Here is a 19,564-nt window from a genome sequence, read left to right on the forward strand (position 1 = left end):
GTTTTATATTTTTGTGCGCTCTATTTCTTGTGGGAGAGGGAGGGCCCGGTAAGAAGAAAATGTCTAGGGCCCCAAAGTGGGTTAATCCGGCCCCGATTATTCCGATAGTCTCGGTAGAAAGTGGTTGTAGAATATGATGTACGATGCATTAGTCATATCGAGCATTAGGACTTTACTTCATAAAAATGATAAAATACAATATATAAATATCTCGATATGTAGAAACATAGTCATACTTTATGACATTGACAGCTTAACAGTTAACAGTTTTAATTAATTAACGAAAAAGTGGAATCGTATAATTAACGAGGAAAAAGATATTTAAGCTGACGATTTTGAATCCCACAGTCCACCGTCGCGAATTTTTTTAAGCAATAGAATAATTATCATAAAAGTTCCATTTTACTTTATTAATATGAAATTCGCTCGTTTACTTCAAGAAATTAGTGCCAAGTTGTTGCCGCCGGTTTGAAATACGTTTATGGATTTTTGGCACGGCACCGACATTATTTATTGTTGATTATTCATCGATTTATTGACATTATTATTTTTTGATAAGTCATTTCGTGTTTGGTTTAAGATTCGAATAATAAACCTCCAACGAGCGAGAAAAAGCCACCGCATTTCTTTCGTAATACTCGGCGTAACCCGTTCAAATTTGTCCGCCGATCTACTCGAAAAGATTCGTTTTAAAATTTACGGACTTGCCTTTTTCTCGATACATACAGTTAAAACAGAAAAACTCGGAAATAAAACTGCCAAAACAGGAAATGCAATATCGTCGGTATACTGTTTTGCCGGTCACAACTAGGTCGGGGTTGGAACCGGGCGACGCGTACAGTTTCGGACGGCTGAGGCGGTAAAGGCAACCGGAGAACCGAGGTCCGAATCCCATCGGAGTCGGAACTTTTCGCGAAGAGGGGCGAATTTCCGGACCCGTTCCCGACGCCGGTCGCCCGTGTTACGAGTCCGGAGAAACCCACGACGAAAACTGATTTTCGGAGCCGACGGGAAGAATAAAAGTGTCGAGCGAGGAGAAAGGGGCTATTTTTCATACGTAAAACGTTAAATGTCGGGATCCGATTCGAACCAGATTTATCACGTAACGAGCTGTTTCCCGTCTACCGCATGTGTTATAATTTATAGGCGATAAAAAATGTTTTACAACTAATTTTCTGAAGATGTCGAATGCTGGCCGACTTCTTAAAACAAAATAAATAAAAATTTTTTCGTCCCCACTAAGGAAAAAATAAAGCTATTACATTACGTCTTTCGTTATCACTGGTAATAATATTTTTATCATATAAATTTAAATATATCTTTATTTATTTTTGTAACTTTCGAATAAATAAATCATACTTGGAATTACAAAACATGTAACGGCTAAATTGTAATTACTGTACGTTCGAGAGCGGGTAGCCACGCGTCCTATATTTTCCGGATGTGACTCATTTGTAAATAGGTCGAACGTCCGGGTCAGACACTCCCCAGTCCGGATTTTGGAGGTAATGTCGGCATTTTCTTATATATTGATTAAAAAACTAAGCGGTAAATACGGTAGTCGTATTACATTTTTATATTTACATAACGTAAAAAGTTATTTCGACACAACGACGAGAAATTAAATAATAATAAACTGGCAACGTGCGAGCTGTACGCTAACCTGCGCCATATTCTTTAGACCCTTTTTAGACTGAAGCGAAAGGTATCCAGCTTAAAAAAGGTCTTATATTTAATATTGACGAATAGACATAGATATATCTAGATGTAATTCGACACGCTGAATCGATTGGTATTAAAAAAAATTACTTACGATCAACCGTTTAAGAGTTACGAACGATTTTTTATTTCCGGCTATTTGCTTCGTTTAAAAACAACTTTATTAAGAAATACGCAGGCACTCGTCGATATTAACAAAACGAATTACTTTAATTCACCATAATACATTCCATCTACGAGAGAAAGCGACATTAAAAATGCTAAAATGGTGTTAGCACGCGTACCCACGACACGAGTGTAGGGACAACTCGCGCAGGGAAATTTTCCCCGACCGGTGGGGAACATGTCGAGCGTGACGTCACTTCCACAATTCCCTACACACGCGTGTGCAGTAACAGAAATACTTGAATATAATTATTATATATTATTTAAAACAAAAGTAAAAATTTACTAACAAATTTAGTTTTCCACACGTTACTCTGTAGCAACATTAACGTCTTTAGCTCTTTATCCCCAGATATAGGCTGTTCTGTACTCTACCATCACAACTCAACCAAAATGACTCCAGCTGTAATTGCATTTTATACGCATTCTTTTCTCACTGTTTCTCGTCTAGGGGTTTAAATAGTATACATATAGTACACACTCGTCGTTAAAGCATTCCGACGCCCATTTTATATCACTTATACTACTACGAACGCTTTTATCTAGATGGTAGCTGCTCTTATATGCGAGTTGAATTTTTGTAGCAAATTATAACGGAAACGCAACTGGTACTTTATAATTGTTACTTTTCATTTAAGTCGATCCATAATAAGAAAGTTGATGATCAAAATATACACAAAATGTACTGTACTGTACGTTTTAACGGTAAGCAAAAACTCGATCGTAGAAAATAAGGCTCCACAAACACACTGAATATAAATATTAAATGCATATTTTTCACGGAAAATTGTTTGAACTGTTTCTGTTACTGCACACGCGTGTGTAGGGAATTGTGGAAGTGACGTCACGCTCGACATGTTCCCCACCGGTCGGGGAAAATTTCCCTGCGCGAGTTGTCCCTACACTCGTGTCGTGGGTACGCGTGCTAACACCATTTTAGTATTTTTAATGTCACTTTCTCTCGTAGATGGTATGTATTATGGTAAATTAAAGTAATTCGTTTTGTTAATATCGATGAGTGCCTGCGTATTTCTTAATAAAGTTGTTTTTAAACGAAGCAAATAGCCGGAAATAAAAAATCGTTCGTAACTCTTAAACGGTTGATCGTAAGTAATATTTTTTAATGCCAATCGATTCAGCGTGTCGAATTACATCTAGATATATCTATGTCTATTCGTCAATATTAAATTTAATACCTTTTTTAAGCTGGATACCTTTTGCTTCAGTCTAACCGTAACATTTATACTCAAAACATTTTCAACTTGCTTTATGAGCCATCCTTAGTTACAATTTTAAGGTATAAACTCTCTCTCTCAACCTAGAATGCAAATTTGTTAAATCGTAGACGAAACCTTTATTATGAAGTATTAATATTTCTGTATAATTAGTTAAATAAACGGATGTTTGTTATTTTTTTAATGGGTGTTTGGTGCACTTCCCTAACCACGTTGTCTCTCGTCTCCATCTGGATCCGGTTGCCTTTATTACGTAACTGCTCGCGCGAGAACGAGATTGTTATCGCGATCGTGTGTCGATTCCGACATAGGGGCCGTCAATAAATTACGTAAGGTATTTTGGGGTGGGTGGGGTCAAGGATTTCTTACGATTTCTTACTCAGCGGTAAGAGGGTACTAGATATTGTCTTACGTAATATTCTTATTTTTACTTTTTGATCTCGTTGAGTGGTGGAGTTTTGAATTTGGCTTTAATTTGGTGGTTTCTATTAAGAACCTTCGTTGTACTAACGCCATCAGGTGTGACGTGATAGAATAATAACGCTAGCAGATTCACTCTCTACACATTTTTCATCATGGGAGAAAGGCCGTGTAGTTGTTTCTCTCTCTTTTTTTTTTTTTTTTAATTAGAATAAGTGCACCACTCCTGTGGGTGTATAACACTAAAAATACATAAACCGAAATACATGATATAAAGTAAACTGAAAATTAGTATTCGGTTTTTAGTGAAAACTAAAATGTAAAATTAGAAATTATAGTCTTATTTTCCACATTTTTGAACATAATTGTAAAAAGCATCAAACAGTGGCTTCTGAACAAGCTTGTCGAGTTGAGATGGCCACCGAAACCAAGCGTAAAGATTTCTAATTTTAGAATAAGTCTATGTTGATCGTAAATTGGACAATGATAGATCATATGGTCGACGGTGTCTGGGTTTTCTGTAGAGCAAAAGCAAGAGGCAGTTTCTGCCCGGTTATACATGCTCGGTAAGTAGTTGAGCAGTAGCAAACATTAAATCTCTAAGTGGTGACGAGAACCTGCATTCGACACTAGGAAAATAAAGTCTTCTAAAGTTATTCTACCAGTTTTTACTGCTCAACTATTATTGATTCCACTTCTGCATAGCGTTGTTATGAATATAATTTTTAAGGCTGCTGCGTAAGAGAGAGATGTGAGTGTAGTCCTTTGCAGCTGACTTAGCCTCAAAGTCGGCTTTTTCGTTTCCTAGGATGCCAGTATGGCCACAAACAAACGTAAAAGTTATCTTATTTACAAGGTTTTTAATATGGTGCTGGATATATGATTTTATTGCTATTGAAATTGGGATTTAATAGAGCTTTTAGGACGGACTAAGAATCACTGTAAATGTTGATAGACAGAGTTTTGTTTGGTAGTGAAGTGGCGCACTGAACAGCTTGATAGACATCATCTTCTTCGGCTTGATATGTGGGGGTATCTGTACCTTCTAACATATTTTGGGCAAAATATGTCAGTTTGGAGGAAGATACAGATACTTGAGCAGACACGAAGGGGGCTTTTGGACCCATCTGTGTAGATATTAATGTCTGCATGGTTATCCATGGAGGAAGCAGATGATACCAAATGTACCCTGGAGATAACCTTGTTTACAGGGTGATGATCAGAGATAGGGTAATTGCAATATGGTAACATTTGAACAGCCGTAGATAGGAGTAGAGACTGTTGTTGAGCCTCGATGTTTGTAGTTCTGACGTAGTAGTTTAGAATTTTTTCTACAATACATAGTGGCAAAGGAAGGAGCTCCGCTAGAATCAGAGAGGCATTAGCAGTAACAGTTCTGCAGCACTTTGAAATTCTGATGGCAAACTATCTTTGAAAAGAGAGTAATTACTTGCTACTGAATTTTTACTAGTTACGTGACCCCAGCTAGAGGCTGCATAAAGTAGCATTGGTTGTATTGCCCTATTATATAGAGTTTTACAAGCTTTATGATTTAGTCCCCAGGTGCACCTAGCACATTTTAGCAGCGTGTAGTTTACATTCTTGGCCTTAGCCAAGATGTAATCAATATGGCAATGGAATGTGGTTTTTATTCTATCTTGTTTTATTTTGTATGAAGTTTCTGTTTACACGTGCACTAGCTAGTCGATTTGTCAAAGTATTTTGTGTTCTTTTGTGAAAATTAAAATTAATGTAAAAATGAATATTATGATGTTGATTAATGATAATAATAAAAAGACTGTTAATAATTAAAAAATAGTTCTTAAAATAAATTGTTCATTCAAATTTATTAAATTTTATATTTTTTAATTTGTTCACTTAATATATACTATTATTTATAAAAGACTAATTAACTAATTAACAATCATATATTTTGGACCTAAGGTTTTTAGGGTTTCATTAAAAAAATTAAGTTTTGTTAAAATCTTTCTATAAAATTATGCCGAAATATTACGTAAGATAGGGAAGGGGAGGGGAATCAAAGAAAATATTATGGTTTCTTACACAGGGGTGGGTGGGCGTCTAGAATGGCCAAAATCGCCCTTACGTAATTTATGGACGGCCCCATACTGGTGTCGTCCTGAAGAGGCATCGTGAGTGGTGCCGACCGTATGGTCACAATTGCTAAAGGAAAAGTATGATGTGCAGGGGCAAGACACTAATTTGAAGGTGGAGAGCATAGATTTTAAATTAAATAAATTAAAAAGTATGATTAAAAATTGCAGCCTGCAATTGTGACAATGTCATAATAAAATAATTGCTTGTTGATCATTACATTATCTTAATGCATTACAGGTAAGCAATTACCATTTCATTGGTTGGGGTTTCTATAGCAGATTCTGTTTGAGAACACTTTTGATGATATCCTGTCTCAACAGGCTATATGGCACATGGCGACATCTTCATTGCAACTGGATTCATTGGTCCAGATCACTCTTTCCCTACAAAAAAGGTTGACCTGGACTAGTGAACTGAGTTTTCAGCTTCTTTATAAAGAAAACTGAATTAATATATGACATATAGAGAAAAGATGTTAGTAAATATGTGTAATGCATGGTAACACTGGCTGGTTAAAGGAATGTTATGAGTTCGGGTGCTTTCTCTGGGATTTCCAAAATTCCATTAAATATCAAAATCTATTCAAGTCATATATCCTGATAGAAGTGCCATCTTTCAAGAAAATTTGTTATTGGTCCTGGGTGGTGTCAAACTATCTGGAGATTCAAAATAAAAATTCTTGCACGGTCACTTCACATACTGACATTAACCCTATAGAGCAGGGGTGACCAAGTCGATGGTGAAGCCAATTTTAGTCAATCGCTCGCGATGTCTTGACTTAATGTGTTACACTTGTAACTGAATGCAACGCATGAACGTAATGTGCAAAAGCAACAATATGCATTCGGTTATGACTGGACTCGTAGAAAACACAGCCATTTAGCTTGAATATTTGATACTGTCGTACGGTAGCTTCTTTTCTTTAGTATTCACAATATTATTATTATTTTTCATCTGTTTAAAATGCAAGTACCTTTTCTCTATGTTTTAAATTAAATTGTGGCTTTTCTTACCAATCTATTTACTTGATAGGTAAGCATTTTATGCAACAGATCTCTATATTTTTGGATTTTTGGAAATACGTCAACAGGGAAAAATATCCCAGTATCACCAAATGTAGCGAATATATTTATTCCTGTTTTGGAACTACATACCTGAATTGGCATTTTCATACTTAAAGTTAATGAAGACTAAACATCATTCTGTCCTGACTGATTCCCATATTGAAGACTCATTATTATTATCTTTGTCAGGATATACACCTAATTATGTTTCCTTGGTTAGAGATGTGCAAACTCAGTCCTCCCATTAATGTTAACGTAATAAAATAAATTATAAATAGGTCTTTATCTGTAGCTAATTTGAATTAATAAATATTGTTAATAATTACTCATGTTGTTTTAATTCCGGTGGACGTGAGTTTTTTGGCTCGTTAAATAATTACATTGTTTTTTACGTAGGTAGATATACAGGGTGTTTCGGTACAAGGTGCACTCCTGCCAGTTATTGATAGATTAGCAAAAAATAGGTCTAAAAATCTTACATCATTCTTCCATGATAATTTTTCCTGGTCCAAAAAAATTGCAAAAGTAAAATCTTATAATCAAATTATCAGCCATACTGTGCATTTTTATAACAACTTTTTCATAAATATGTCTACTCTAATAACCTTGAATAGCTTCGCAAAGTATAGTTTACTATACTTTGCGAAGCTATTCAAGGTTATTAGAGTAGACATTTATTATTGCTTTGTTTCTTAAGATGGATTTTAACTTTTTCATATTTATGAACAAATAGTACCACAACTTATACATTGTAATTGATAAAAAAAAATTAAATTATATTTTAAGTTAGTAAAAGTCTATCTTGAAAAAGTGTCGAAAAATTGATTTTTTTTTAGGTACTGCCTGTACGGAATGAACTCGTAGCTGCAAATATCAAAAGTTGGGTCTGGAAATTTATTTTCTTTATGAGCCTATATCTTGAAAACTTAATAAGTGATTTAAAAAATAAAAAATAGTTTTGAACATATAATTTGCTTATCTACCCATAGCTCACAGGAGTGCACCTTGTACTGAAACACAGTGTATAAACATAATATGTATTTCACACCTCCCCCTTGCCATTTAGACTATGCCTACGACAACAAGTCGATCGCAACACGTTTTTAAGATAAAAAGTAGATCTTATGTATACAAAAGTTGGCCACCCCTGCTATAGAGCAATTCTATGACATTTGGAATTGAATATGTAGACTCATCACCATTGACTAGCCAGAAAATATCAGATGCAGGCTTAGCTTACCATTGTCAGCAGATGGTTTGCTATCCTATTGAATCAGTTCCTCACTGTGCACAAAGTTCATGTACAGTACCATTTGGCTGTAAAAAGGAAAAAAGTCTATGTACTATTAGATGGGTGTTACTAATATGCTGCTTCTTCAGTGTACAGGTATATTGAGAAAAACTACTAATCTCTTAAAGAACAAGATAACCACTGTCTATCGACGTTAAACAATTTTTATTACATACACAGTGATTATCACATTCTTCAAGTGGATAATATTTTTGGCACATTAAACTTAGTCTTTATCTTAAGATTACTAAAAATTGTTATTGGAAACGATTTTAATTAATTTAAACTATATACAGGAAAATAAATATAAGATCATGAAAGTATTATTGTTATTAATTATTATTTTAACTGAATTATATAATTTAATTTAATTAATGTTTCATTTTTTTCCTTTTTAACTTTAGTGCCACAGCAAAAGTTAAAATGCCAAAAAGAAAATGTATCTTTAATGATGACTTAAAAAGAACATATACAACATTTAAGAAGGGAAAAAATGATTCAGAAGTTTATTGTCTAGTTTGTAATTGCTTTATTTCTATTGCAAACAAAGGAAAATGTGATATAGAGGTCCATCTTGCTACAAGAAAGCATCAGCGAAATGCAAATACCGTACCTAATGCATTAGATTCCGTTCGTGAATATGTTGCTCTGTCAGAAAATACAAAATTTGTCGAAGCTGCAGAAGCAACACTCACTTTTCATACAATCATCCACCATCAGTCATTTAACTCCTTAGACTGCACAGTTGAACTGAATAGAAAAATATACTATGATTCGGATATTTCAGAAAAAGTGTCTTGCAGTGGGACAAAGAGTACGGACATTGTAACCAATATTCTTGGACCATTATCTACAAGAAAACTTTTAGAAGATTTAGAAGAAATTCCATACATTGGCATAGCCATCGATACCAGCAACCATTTAGCAAAAAATATGCTTCCAATTATAATACAGTATTTTGATTTTAAACAAGGAGGAATCAAAAATAAAATTATTGACATTTCATTTGAAAATGATGGATCACTAAATACAATATCTGATATTATCATAAATTCTCTTAACAAATATGAACTGAGTTCTAGATGTATTTCTTTTTATGATGGTAACGGCATCACAAATTTTGATAGAAAAATAAAACAGGAATACGATACCATTTATTCTAGGCTCAGATTGCACATCAACAACTATATAATTGGTATAGGATGCCCAGTGCATCTACTTAATAAAACTATTCATCGGGGCTGTGATTCATTATCTGTAGATATTGAAGTATTTATATTAAAACTATTTAACTACTTTTCTGTTTATGAGGTTCAAACCATACATCTCAAAGACTTTATTGAATTTGTCAAAGTAGAATATAAAAATGTTTTATGTAACGCTAAAACAAGATGGTTATATCTCTTGCCGGTAATAAATCGTCTTTTGTTTGTGTTTGACGTATTAAAATCTCACTTTCTGTCGAGCACTGATCCACCTAATTTTTTATTTAAATTTTTTAACAATAACTTAAGTGAAGCTTACTTGCTTCTTGTTCATTCTTTAATGACAGTTTTTTATAATAATATTCAAAAAATGGAAAACTTTGACATTTCTCTTATTGAAAGTATAAATATAATAAGTGAAATTGTTAATCTTTTGCAAGAAAGATTAAATAATAATTTTATGCCTATGAAAATTGAAAGCATTTTGAATTCTTTGAGAGTCAGTGGATTAGGCAGCAATGTCGAAGACTTTTTGAAAGAAGTTAATGTACTTTACAAGAAAACAATCAATTATCTAGAATCATGTTTAGAACCTTTAAAGCATTTTAGAATGTTTTCTTGGATGTGTTTTAAAGATGAAATCAAATGGAACGAAATTACTCCTAGTTTACAATATCTTGAAGGAATAGAAATTAGCATTAAAGATTCAGAATTTTTTAATCAGTTTTGTGCTTTGAAACAATTTATAAATAACTTATCAGAAGAAGAAAGTAAAGAAAATATCCAAAAGAAGTGGACAAAATATTTTAATGCTTGTTCATCGCAAGAACAATATTCTGAACTGTTAAAAATTGCACAGTTTGTTTTTGCAATACCAAACCATAATGCCATTGTAGAGAGGATAAATGATATGATTGATGAACAGTGGACTCAAGAAACAAATAATCTTTCGCAAGAAACCATAAAGGATATAATTTTAACAAGATATAATTTTCATGATATGAATTGCAAAGAATTTTATGATTGGATCGTTAATCAAATATATTAAATCAAATACAAGGTTCTAAAATAAATATAATTTTATAATAAAAAAAAAATGTTACTTGTTGTAACTACAATATTTAATTTTCTAATGAACACTTGTGAATGCAATATTTTGAAAATTCTTTCTTGTTCTATTAAAAAAACTTCTAATACATAACTTTTTGTCTTCCTAGAATTATAAATAAAATTTGAATGCATGTACTATTGTAGCCAATTATATCTATAACATAATGATTAAGATTTTCAATCAGTATGTTTATATATAGTTATTAAAATCTTTTAATGGTGGAAGTTTAAGGTTACATTTAAGACTTTTTTTGATTTAAATACACTATTGACTGGGGCAACTAAGACATCTAACTGCCAATCTCAAATTGTGGTTTCCAGAGTACATTACACATTATAGAGCCCCAAAGATATCTTATCTATGTTTACTGTATAAAGACACAAGATCAATTAATAATATTGATGCGATAAATTTGGAAACAACACATGGTAGAGACAAAACAGGATAGAAGGTTAAGATGTGTACACAGTAAAACCAATCTTTCTCATTTGGTTCACTGTAATTATAAATATATATATATATATATATATTTATTTATACAGTAAAATTTAAATATACAGGGTCTTTATAATTAAAGTTCCACTTTAAAAAGACCATAAAAGGAAAACTACTGGACAAAAATGCTATCAAACTTGGTAATAGTTTACAGGAAGTCATGGGATTTTATTTTTGCAAAAAAAAAAAACTCACCACCAGTGGGGAAAGGCACTGTATGCCATGTTGTTAAATGAAATAAAACATGAAGACATCAGTTGAAAATGAAAATGAACAATTTGGCAGAATTGAAAACTGCAATACTCCGACATGTCCTTAACATTCCTCCTGATATGCTGAGCTACTGTTGAGAACACAATAATGCAATTTAACTTGCTTTCAGATAATGGTGGATGCCACATTGAACATGCTTTGTAACACGTTTTAGAAACGATTAAAGGCATTTTCAACCAATGTCTTCATGTCTTATTTCGTTTAACAATATTGCAAACAGCACCATTCCCCATTGGTGGTGAGTTTTTGAACTACACTGCTGGCCATTAAAACTGCAACACCAAGAAGGAAAGCAAATAAAAAAAAGATATTTATTGTATGTAAACAGTATGGCATGAAGACAAAATGATTAAATTTGCTAGCAGTTTGGGGGTTTACAGGAATGCAAAATTAGTAGAAACAGTTGCCACTCCTGGCAGCTAAAACAGCCCTTATCCAGTTAGGCATGGAGTCGAATTGGGCTTGGATGACAGAAACGGGCAACTCATTCCATGCTGCTTCAAGTCTATGCCACACTTCATCAACCGTATTAGCTGGAGAGGGGTGGCGGCCAGTCTCTCAACAACCCATGACCAGATGTTTTCAATTGGTGAGAGATCTGGAGACTGCAGGCCAGGACAACAATTCAATACCCTCTGTATCGAGGAAGGTCAGAACACAACATGCAACATGTAGTCTTGCATTATTTTGTTGAAAGATGGTGTTTTGCAGGCCTCGAAGATAGAGCACAACCACTGGATGTAAGATGTCAGAAATGTACTGATCTCCATTCAAATTACCGTCGATACAAACTAGAGATGTGCGTGTCATGTACCCAATGGCTGCCCATACCATCACACCAGGTGCAGGACCCCTATGCCGATATCGAATGCAAGCAGGCGATGAGCAGTCTCCTCAGAGCCCCAGACACATATATGGCCATCAGACGAGTCCTGGTTCTGCTTGCAGCATTGCAAGCAGAACCAGGACTCGTCTGAAAAGATGACATTGTGCCACTCCTGTATCCAGCTTTGTCGTTGGGCACACCAGAGTCGCTGTCTCTCTCTATGCTGCAATGTCAAGGGAAGCCGAAGTAATGGTCACCGTGCTGACAGTCCATGCTGCTGCAAACGTCATTGCACTGTGCGAGCAGATACTGGACGTACTGCAAACAAGCCCATTTCCTGACTAATGGTCCGTGATGTGGTTGTACGGTTTTGCACGGCCGACCTCACAATATGTCTGTCCTCTCGGGTGTTAGTCATGGGAGGGCATTGAGATCCTGCATGCCGTTCAGTATGACCATCAGCAACCCATCAATTCCATATTTGCATGACAGTGGTTGGATTTCGACCAGTGCAAGTGGCAATATCACGGAACGATAATCCACACTCTCAATAGGCAACGATTCTGCCTCTATCGAATTCCGACACTTGCTGGTAAGCATTTCTTCTTCTTATTTGAGGCATAACACGATATTCTGATGAAACCCCAACCTTACAAAGCGATTTCCGAATGAGAAATCCACTGCACAACTTTTCTTTTATGCAGTGCTTCAGATGTCGTTTGTCCCTCCTGCATCGTCTAAATACTAGTCATTTGCATATCGCAACCTCTTCTTCCATTCATAAAGTTTTGATGTTCGTATGATCATTCCTTCCTAGTGTTGTAATTTTAATGGCCAGCAGTGTATTTTTTTTTCTTTACAAAAATAAAATCCTATGACTTCCTGTAAACTGTTACCAAGTTTGATAGCATTTTGTCCAGTAGTTTTCCTTTTATGGCCATTTCAAAGTGGAACTTTAATTATAAAGACCCTGTATATAAAATAGCAGATCAGCCTGGCATTGCTCGGGCAAAAAAATAACACTAAAGATTAAGTACAAAATAATCTAGTAGATTACTTCGTACTTCTAACCTACTATTATATTACATTATAGTGTTTGATGTAAGGTTATCTTATGTAAGGGTTTATCAGACCAAGTGATCAATGTAACACATTTTTAAAATTCAATCAAATACTATAATTTAACAAACATTAAAACAAACCCATATAAAGAGTTTGGTTAGTTTAGCCTACCGTCGTCACTTTTATCTTAAACTCTATAAAAGATAAGTAGATGATGTATTTATAATTTGGAGAAATGACTAGAAGTTTCAGGAGCTTTTAAATGTGATTACAACAATAGGCACAGTTTAAAGCTAAAACTAGAACAACAGAGCACTAGTTGTCTGCACTTCCTAAACATTAATATCCAGTTTAAGAATAGAGGTATTTACTGATGTATATATCAAACCAACTTATGCTCCTCTGTACATCCCATCGTGGTCTAATGACCTTTACAAGTACAGTAGAGAGTTGTTTATCCAAATCAATTGGGGACTGGGTTGTTCGGATAACCGATTATGTACGAAAAAATATATTAACCTGTCTGATGTTCAAATTTTTCTCCGTTGCGTGTCGCTTCATGTTGAATTTTCGTCGATTTTAAGCCTAACGAAAATTTTTATAATAATAATCGAGACTATTGTATCGTTAAAAATTATTTCTTTATTTTGTACAAACAAAATAAATATATTATACTTTAGAAGTAAATCTAGTATCAAAAAAGTTTGATTCAGCATGACACAGTCCGACTGGAAAGCGTTCGGATAAACGACTCTCTACTGTATAAACTTTCTTCATTCAGAGCACTGGTTAGAAGAGTCTTTTTGTATTGTTCCAATATACAAGAGATCTAAGAGAAATTTTTAGAATTAAAGAAATTGATAGAACTTTAGGGTATAGAACATCCTCCATAGAATGGCACATCAAGAGTTATGAAGAAAACAAAGAGAAGTCTCCAAAAAACAACATGTTTCTTGTACCCATCATGTTGTATATAATTTTGTAAATGATTAAATATAATACTTCTTATGTATTATAAGAATATTAATAATAGTGTTTATTATTAGTATTTTATTAGTGTAATTATCCGTGTGTCATTGTAATATTTGTTTTTATTTTTATTTCTATATTTTGTGTATATGGATGTGAACACAAGGGGGTGCAGCTGGTAATATATATTGAGTGTAAGAGCATGGGGGCTTCCTTTTGTCGTCTTGTTGGTGCTGTGATGTGAACCAAGGAACTCTGTAGAAGAATGGACAGGCCTAATTGGAAGAAATAAAAATTTAGTGAACAACACAATCTATTTTCATCCGAAGCAGAAAAAGAGACAAGGGCAGAATAGATACTTGAATAACAAGAATGAACCAGATTTAGGATTTTTAAAACGTTATTTTCAATGGAACAAAGGACTAGAATACTTCGATATATGTAAGGAGCATTGGAGTCCTCCATGAGTTTTGTTGCTGCTGATTCTTCAGCTCCTTTTGGATTGAATATTATCAGTTTCAGAGAATGTATTCTACCAGTGTATCCTTACTAGCTGTAGACCTCATATATATATTGTATGATTAAATATGATTTTTTAACTTAAGTGTTGTACTTATGTATTCCAAACTCAACACACCACAGAATCAATAAATTTACATACAACAAATCATTGAAAGGCACTATAAATGATCTGGCAACGTACAAAAACTCAAGGATAGTTTACAAAAAAGCTCCTAATATTTAAAACTTACTGAGAAATGATAAAAACAAATTAAAGAAAGAAGAACAGACTGGAGTATGCAAAATACCTTATGAAAATCAACAATTAGAGGGGTCCACAAAGATTACATTGGGAAAAGAAAATCAAAAAAGAAATCTCATGGTGCAACTGAAGGAAAACAAGGACAATGTAGAAAAAGGCCATAATAATACAATTTTAGCAGCAATGTCACAGGTGGAAGGCTCTGTTATAAAGTGGGATGAAGCAAACATCATTAAAAAGGTACATTCTCCAACCCTCTCTATGGATATGGAAAAAATAGAGATTTACAACAAGATCAAAGAGCAGTGCATGAATGCAAGATGCAAACGCACTCATCTTCAGCCTAAAAATACATCATTGAAAAAAGATTTGGACATAAAATCCCCTGAATTGTGTGTCCCCGTATAATTATATTTGGCTTGTGTTATATTCTCATAGTTTTCAGTATATATTTGTGAGTACCGCTGGGAGGTAAGAAAAAGTCAGACCTCCCTTTCCGGCAACAGGTCGTTGACCTGCCCACTTGTCTCGGATGGCTTGTTTACGATTTGGGTCTGTGGGTCGGGACTCTTTCTGTCAGGCGAGTGTAGGGAGAGTATTAGGGGTCGACGATAAGGCGAAGGCGATATATGAGTAAAGGAGGACACCATATAACAAATAAAACAAGATTTATTGGAATTAACAAAATGGACAAGTTACAATGCTAATTTCCCTAAATCGCATAGGGACTCGAGAGTTACAGGGTTGTTTCATACCTCTTGGTAGGTTTTCATGGCAATTCAAGTTCGTTTAATGGCACATAGATATCCACAAATTGTTCACAGGTATCCAAGATAGGCACGAGTATAAAAGTTAGCGACTGAGATGCGATTGATAATGATATGTGAGGCTTGGAGATGCGGCGACTTTGTTGGTTCCTCTAGACGGTCTTCAATGGCGTTGGTCCAACTTTCGATAAGAGACGCCCCTGAGGGGGAAGGAAGCATCTTTTATAGTTTTGTGATGGGAAAATCGGTCATGTGATTGATTTTTATAGGTCACCTATAAAAATCGGAAAGCGTGTTACTTGAATTTAATTCCCATCGGAAAGCGTGTTACTTGAATTTAACGATTACTTATGTTAAAAGTTTTCATTAAAGTTTATTTTTAGATTGACACAGTTTATTTTTCTTAAACCTTGTGGTTCCTGCTAACAACAATGAAATCAAAGTGGTCCCTGGTCAAAAAAAGGTTGGGAACCGCTGTTATAGGTGTTTCCGGGACCAAAACAAGTGACGAAATTTAGATGTTAACTATAAACTATCGTGCAAGTCGAGCTGCATGTTGCTTGGCAACAATAGAATGTTGATAGTTATTTGAAGAGGGTTTCAAGTTTTTCCAGCTAAAGATTTTTTTGCTAATCCGTTATATAACGGAAAGGAAATTAATTAAAAATTTCCTTAGGAGAATTCCGGATTTCACATTATTTTTCTTATTTGCATATTTATTTGTATTTTATTAAACTTGCATAATTTTTAAGTTTATTTTTATTTATTGTTAACCTTATATTTTTCATAAGTTATTTAATTCATTTCAATTTAAATTTGTATTTAGAATACTTCGTAGGTTAAAATTTAAATGGAATGTTCTATTCGAGAAACATTTTCTAAAAATAGTTTTAAGAAACCTGATGATGGCTTAGAGGAGTAGGTTGAAAATGTTAGTTATTAAAAATATTCTCTCAGAAAATGCATAGGTGTAGTCATAAATTTATAATTGCTGAAGACAGTCATCTCATTGTTTAATGTCAGCAAAATACCTAATTACAGAATTCTTGCATCTATCTTATAACAGATACTTTGTTTGTGTCCTCTACTGGAATTAACAACTACAAGAAAGTTAATCTAAGTCGATTAATTTGAATAATTATCCCAATTCAATTTTTATCTTAACACAAGTCAAAAGACCCAATGCAGGCTTTGGGGCATACTAAATTACAAATAAAAGTAATATACTGAGTATTATACTGTAAAAATATAAAATAATTTATATTGTTAATTTGAATTAATTTAAATAATAGCTAGGAGTGGCCCTAGTAGTCGTTTTTGGCATACTGTGAGACTGCCCAGTTTTTCAGTTTTATACAGTATGGTAGATAGTATAAGTGATTTTTGTTTGAGCACTGGTTGATCTTCAGAAATTCTTATGGGTTGCCTGAACTAATTATTCACTAATACAAATGTATGATATGGATGTGTTATGAATGCTTTCCTGATAGCACACAGTGGAAAGGGTTTAAAGAGCATTTTCAGATATAAACAAACATAATTTTTATGCCAAATATTCCCTATTTCCAAATTTTCTTTTCTTATGATATTGGTCAGATTGAGTCCCAGAAGAAAAAGTCAAGTCAATATTCAGGAAAGCCATAGTGTTGGTCATTCCAAATGAAAAAATTTATGTGAACATGTGTCCTCTTCAAATAGTTTGAGACAGAGATACTTGAATATGTTGGATTGAACCGAAAGTTCGTTCAGGTATTTACATAATCGCTCGTCTGTGGCACCTCTGTCGTGCTTATCAAGTTTTAACTTGTTTAGGTTGACATTATGAATACTTGCATATTTATTACATAAGTTTAATTACAAATATTTTTTAAAATTTTGTTATCTTTTAAGAAAAAAAAGACATTAAAATGGAAGATAAGAAGGTGCATTTTTGACATCTCAGGCTCTATTACAGTAGAGAGTCGTTAATCCGAACCCCGGTAATCTGAATCGCCGGTTATCCGAACGATTTTCAGTCGGACTGTGTCGTGCCGAATCGAACGTTTTTGATACTAGATTTACTTCTATAGTATAATTTTCATGTTTTTATATTCTTCAATAAATTTATTTTGTTTGTACAAAATAAAGAAATAATTTTTAACGATACAATAGCCTTGATTATTATTATAAAAATTTTTGTTAGGCTTAAAATCGACGAAAATTCAACACAAAGCGACATGCAATGGAGAAAAATTCAACACAAAGCGACACGCAACAGAGAAAAATTTGAACATCAGACAGGTTAATATATTTTTTCGTACATAATCGGTTATCCAAACAACCCCAGTCCCCAATTAATTCAGATTAATGACTCTCTACTGTATTTCCAAAAAGGAAAAAATGCAACAAAAACTCAAAAAAAAAAGATGTGTACTGCATATGGGGAGGATGCAGTTACTGATCGAACATGCCAGAAATGGTTTTCAAAATTTGGGGAGAGAGGGCGATTTCTCTCTCAAAGATGCACCTTGGTCAGGACGGCCTTCAACCATACAAGATGAGTCCATAAAGGCTTTAATTCAAAATGATCAGCATAAAACATCACGAGAGATAGCCGACATTTTAAAAATATCCCAAACATCTGTTGTCAGACATTTGGCTAATCTCGGAAACACTTCCCTTTATGATGTTTGGATTCCCCATCAATTAAGTGAACAAAACCTTATTGAGCGTGTTTCTGTATGTGATTCACTTTTAAAAAACACAATGAAGACAATCCCTTTTTAAAGCAATTAATAACAGGTGATGAAAAATGCATCGTTTACAGCAATATTCAATGCAAGAGATCTTGGAGTAAGCCAGGTGATCCTCCAGTGCCACAACCTAAAGCTGGTTTGCATTCCAGAAAAGTAATGATTTCAGTTTGGTGGGACTGGAAAGGGTTTCTTTATTATGACCTTTTACCCAACAACCAAACAATTAATTCCAATAAATATTGTCTCCAACTGGATGAACTAAAGGCTGTATCAAAAATGTCCAGAACTTGCAAATTGACAGGGAGTGGTATTCCATCATGATAATACAAGACCACACATAAATGTGCGCAAAAAACTCAAGACTTTAATTGGGATGTTTTGAGTCACCCTGCATATTCTCCAGATATTGCTCCTTCAGACTATCATCTTTTTTGTTCATTGCAGAATAATTTAAATGGCATAGAATCTCAATCTTTAGATGACATCAAAAATCACATCAATAATTTCTTCTATCAGAAACCCACCAGATTCTATACAGATGAAATTATGATACTACCTGTCAGGTGGTGTAAGGTTATCGAACAGAAGGGAGAATACATTGGATTAAAGGTTTTATTTATTTCAAAATAGTATATTTTATTTCTTTCTAAAAACCGAACGAACTTTCAGTTCAACCCAATATATTGTAAAAATATTGATAAAATAGGTATTGTTTGCTGTTTGTAATATTTATTGTTAAAATGACAAATTTATTAGTTTTATAATAAATTTTCGAAAATTCTATCATAACATCATGTTGCAACTCATGAGTACATGACATGTTGCTCATCTGAGTTCATCTTAATATTCCTTTATGCAGGTACTAGCATCCATTATGCAATCGAGTAGTTCATCATGTGTATCCAGTTGTCTTCTGTACACAACTCTTCATCTGAACTCATAAACAGAAATCTAATAGATCAGATCTACAGATCTCAATGGCCAGTCAATAGTACTATCATGACCCATGGAAAGTATCATTATATCAATATACAGTGGGTGATCGGTTAACGAACATAATCCATTCCAAGACTTTGTTCGCTATCCAAATTGTTCGTTAGCCGATTATTGATTTACCATAGGTTTTTATGGAAATTTGATTAATTTGTTCTGGACAACCAAAAAATATATACTTTGTTATTACATTTATTTATATGTAATAATAAAAATATATAATACACAGTCTTGCATTTTTATTAGTCATGTTTTTTCTGTTTGTGGGCATTAAAGAATCTGTCTAATGTCAATTGCTTCTCTCTCTTCTTCGGGATTTTTCAGAAGTAATTAATAGCATTGTTATTGTAGAG

At 33.8% G+C, this 19,564-nt stretch overlaps 2 protein-coding genes across 5 annotated transcripts in view; one reads left to right on the forward strand and one right to left on the reverse strand.

Annotated features, from left to right (window-relative positions):
* The window catches only part of LOC136981113 (EKC/KEOPS complex subunit TPRKB-like), a 36,729-nt gene that overhangs the window by 3,973 nt on the left and 13,192 nt on the right, over positions 1-19,564 (reverse strand). The window lies entirely within an intron of this gene.
* LOC136981109 (uncharacterized) lies at positions 1,412-10,552 on the forward strand. 4 transcript variants are annotated; one of them, XM_067277383.1, is made up of 2 exons: positions 1,412-1,505; positions 8,417-10,552. In XM_067277383.1, exon 2 carries the CDS (start codon positions 8,436-8,438, stop codon positions 10,263-10,265), a length of 1,830 nt encoding a protein of 609 aa, XP_067133484.1. In that variant the 5' UTR covers positions 1,412-1,505; positions 8,417-8,435; the 3' UTR covers positions 10,266-10,552. The 4 variants fall into 4 exon arrangements, with proteins under 4 accessions (XP_067133484.1, XP_067133485.1, XP_067133486.1 ...); XM_067277384.1 differs by lacking the exon at positions 1,412-1,505 and adding an exon at positions 2,698-3,181; XM_067277385.1 differs by lacking the exon at positions 1,412-1,505 and adding an exon at positions 5,627-5,768.

The sequence above is a fragment of the Centruroides vittatus genome, unplaced genomic scaffold (assembly GCF_030686945.1).
Source record: "Centruroides vittatus isolate TY-2023 unplaced genomic scaffold, ASM3068694v2 contig_743, whole genome shotgun sequence".
Lineage (NCBI taxonomy): Eukaryota > Metazoa > Arthropoda > Arachnida > Scorpiones > Buthidae > Centruroides > Centruroides vittatus.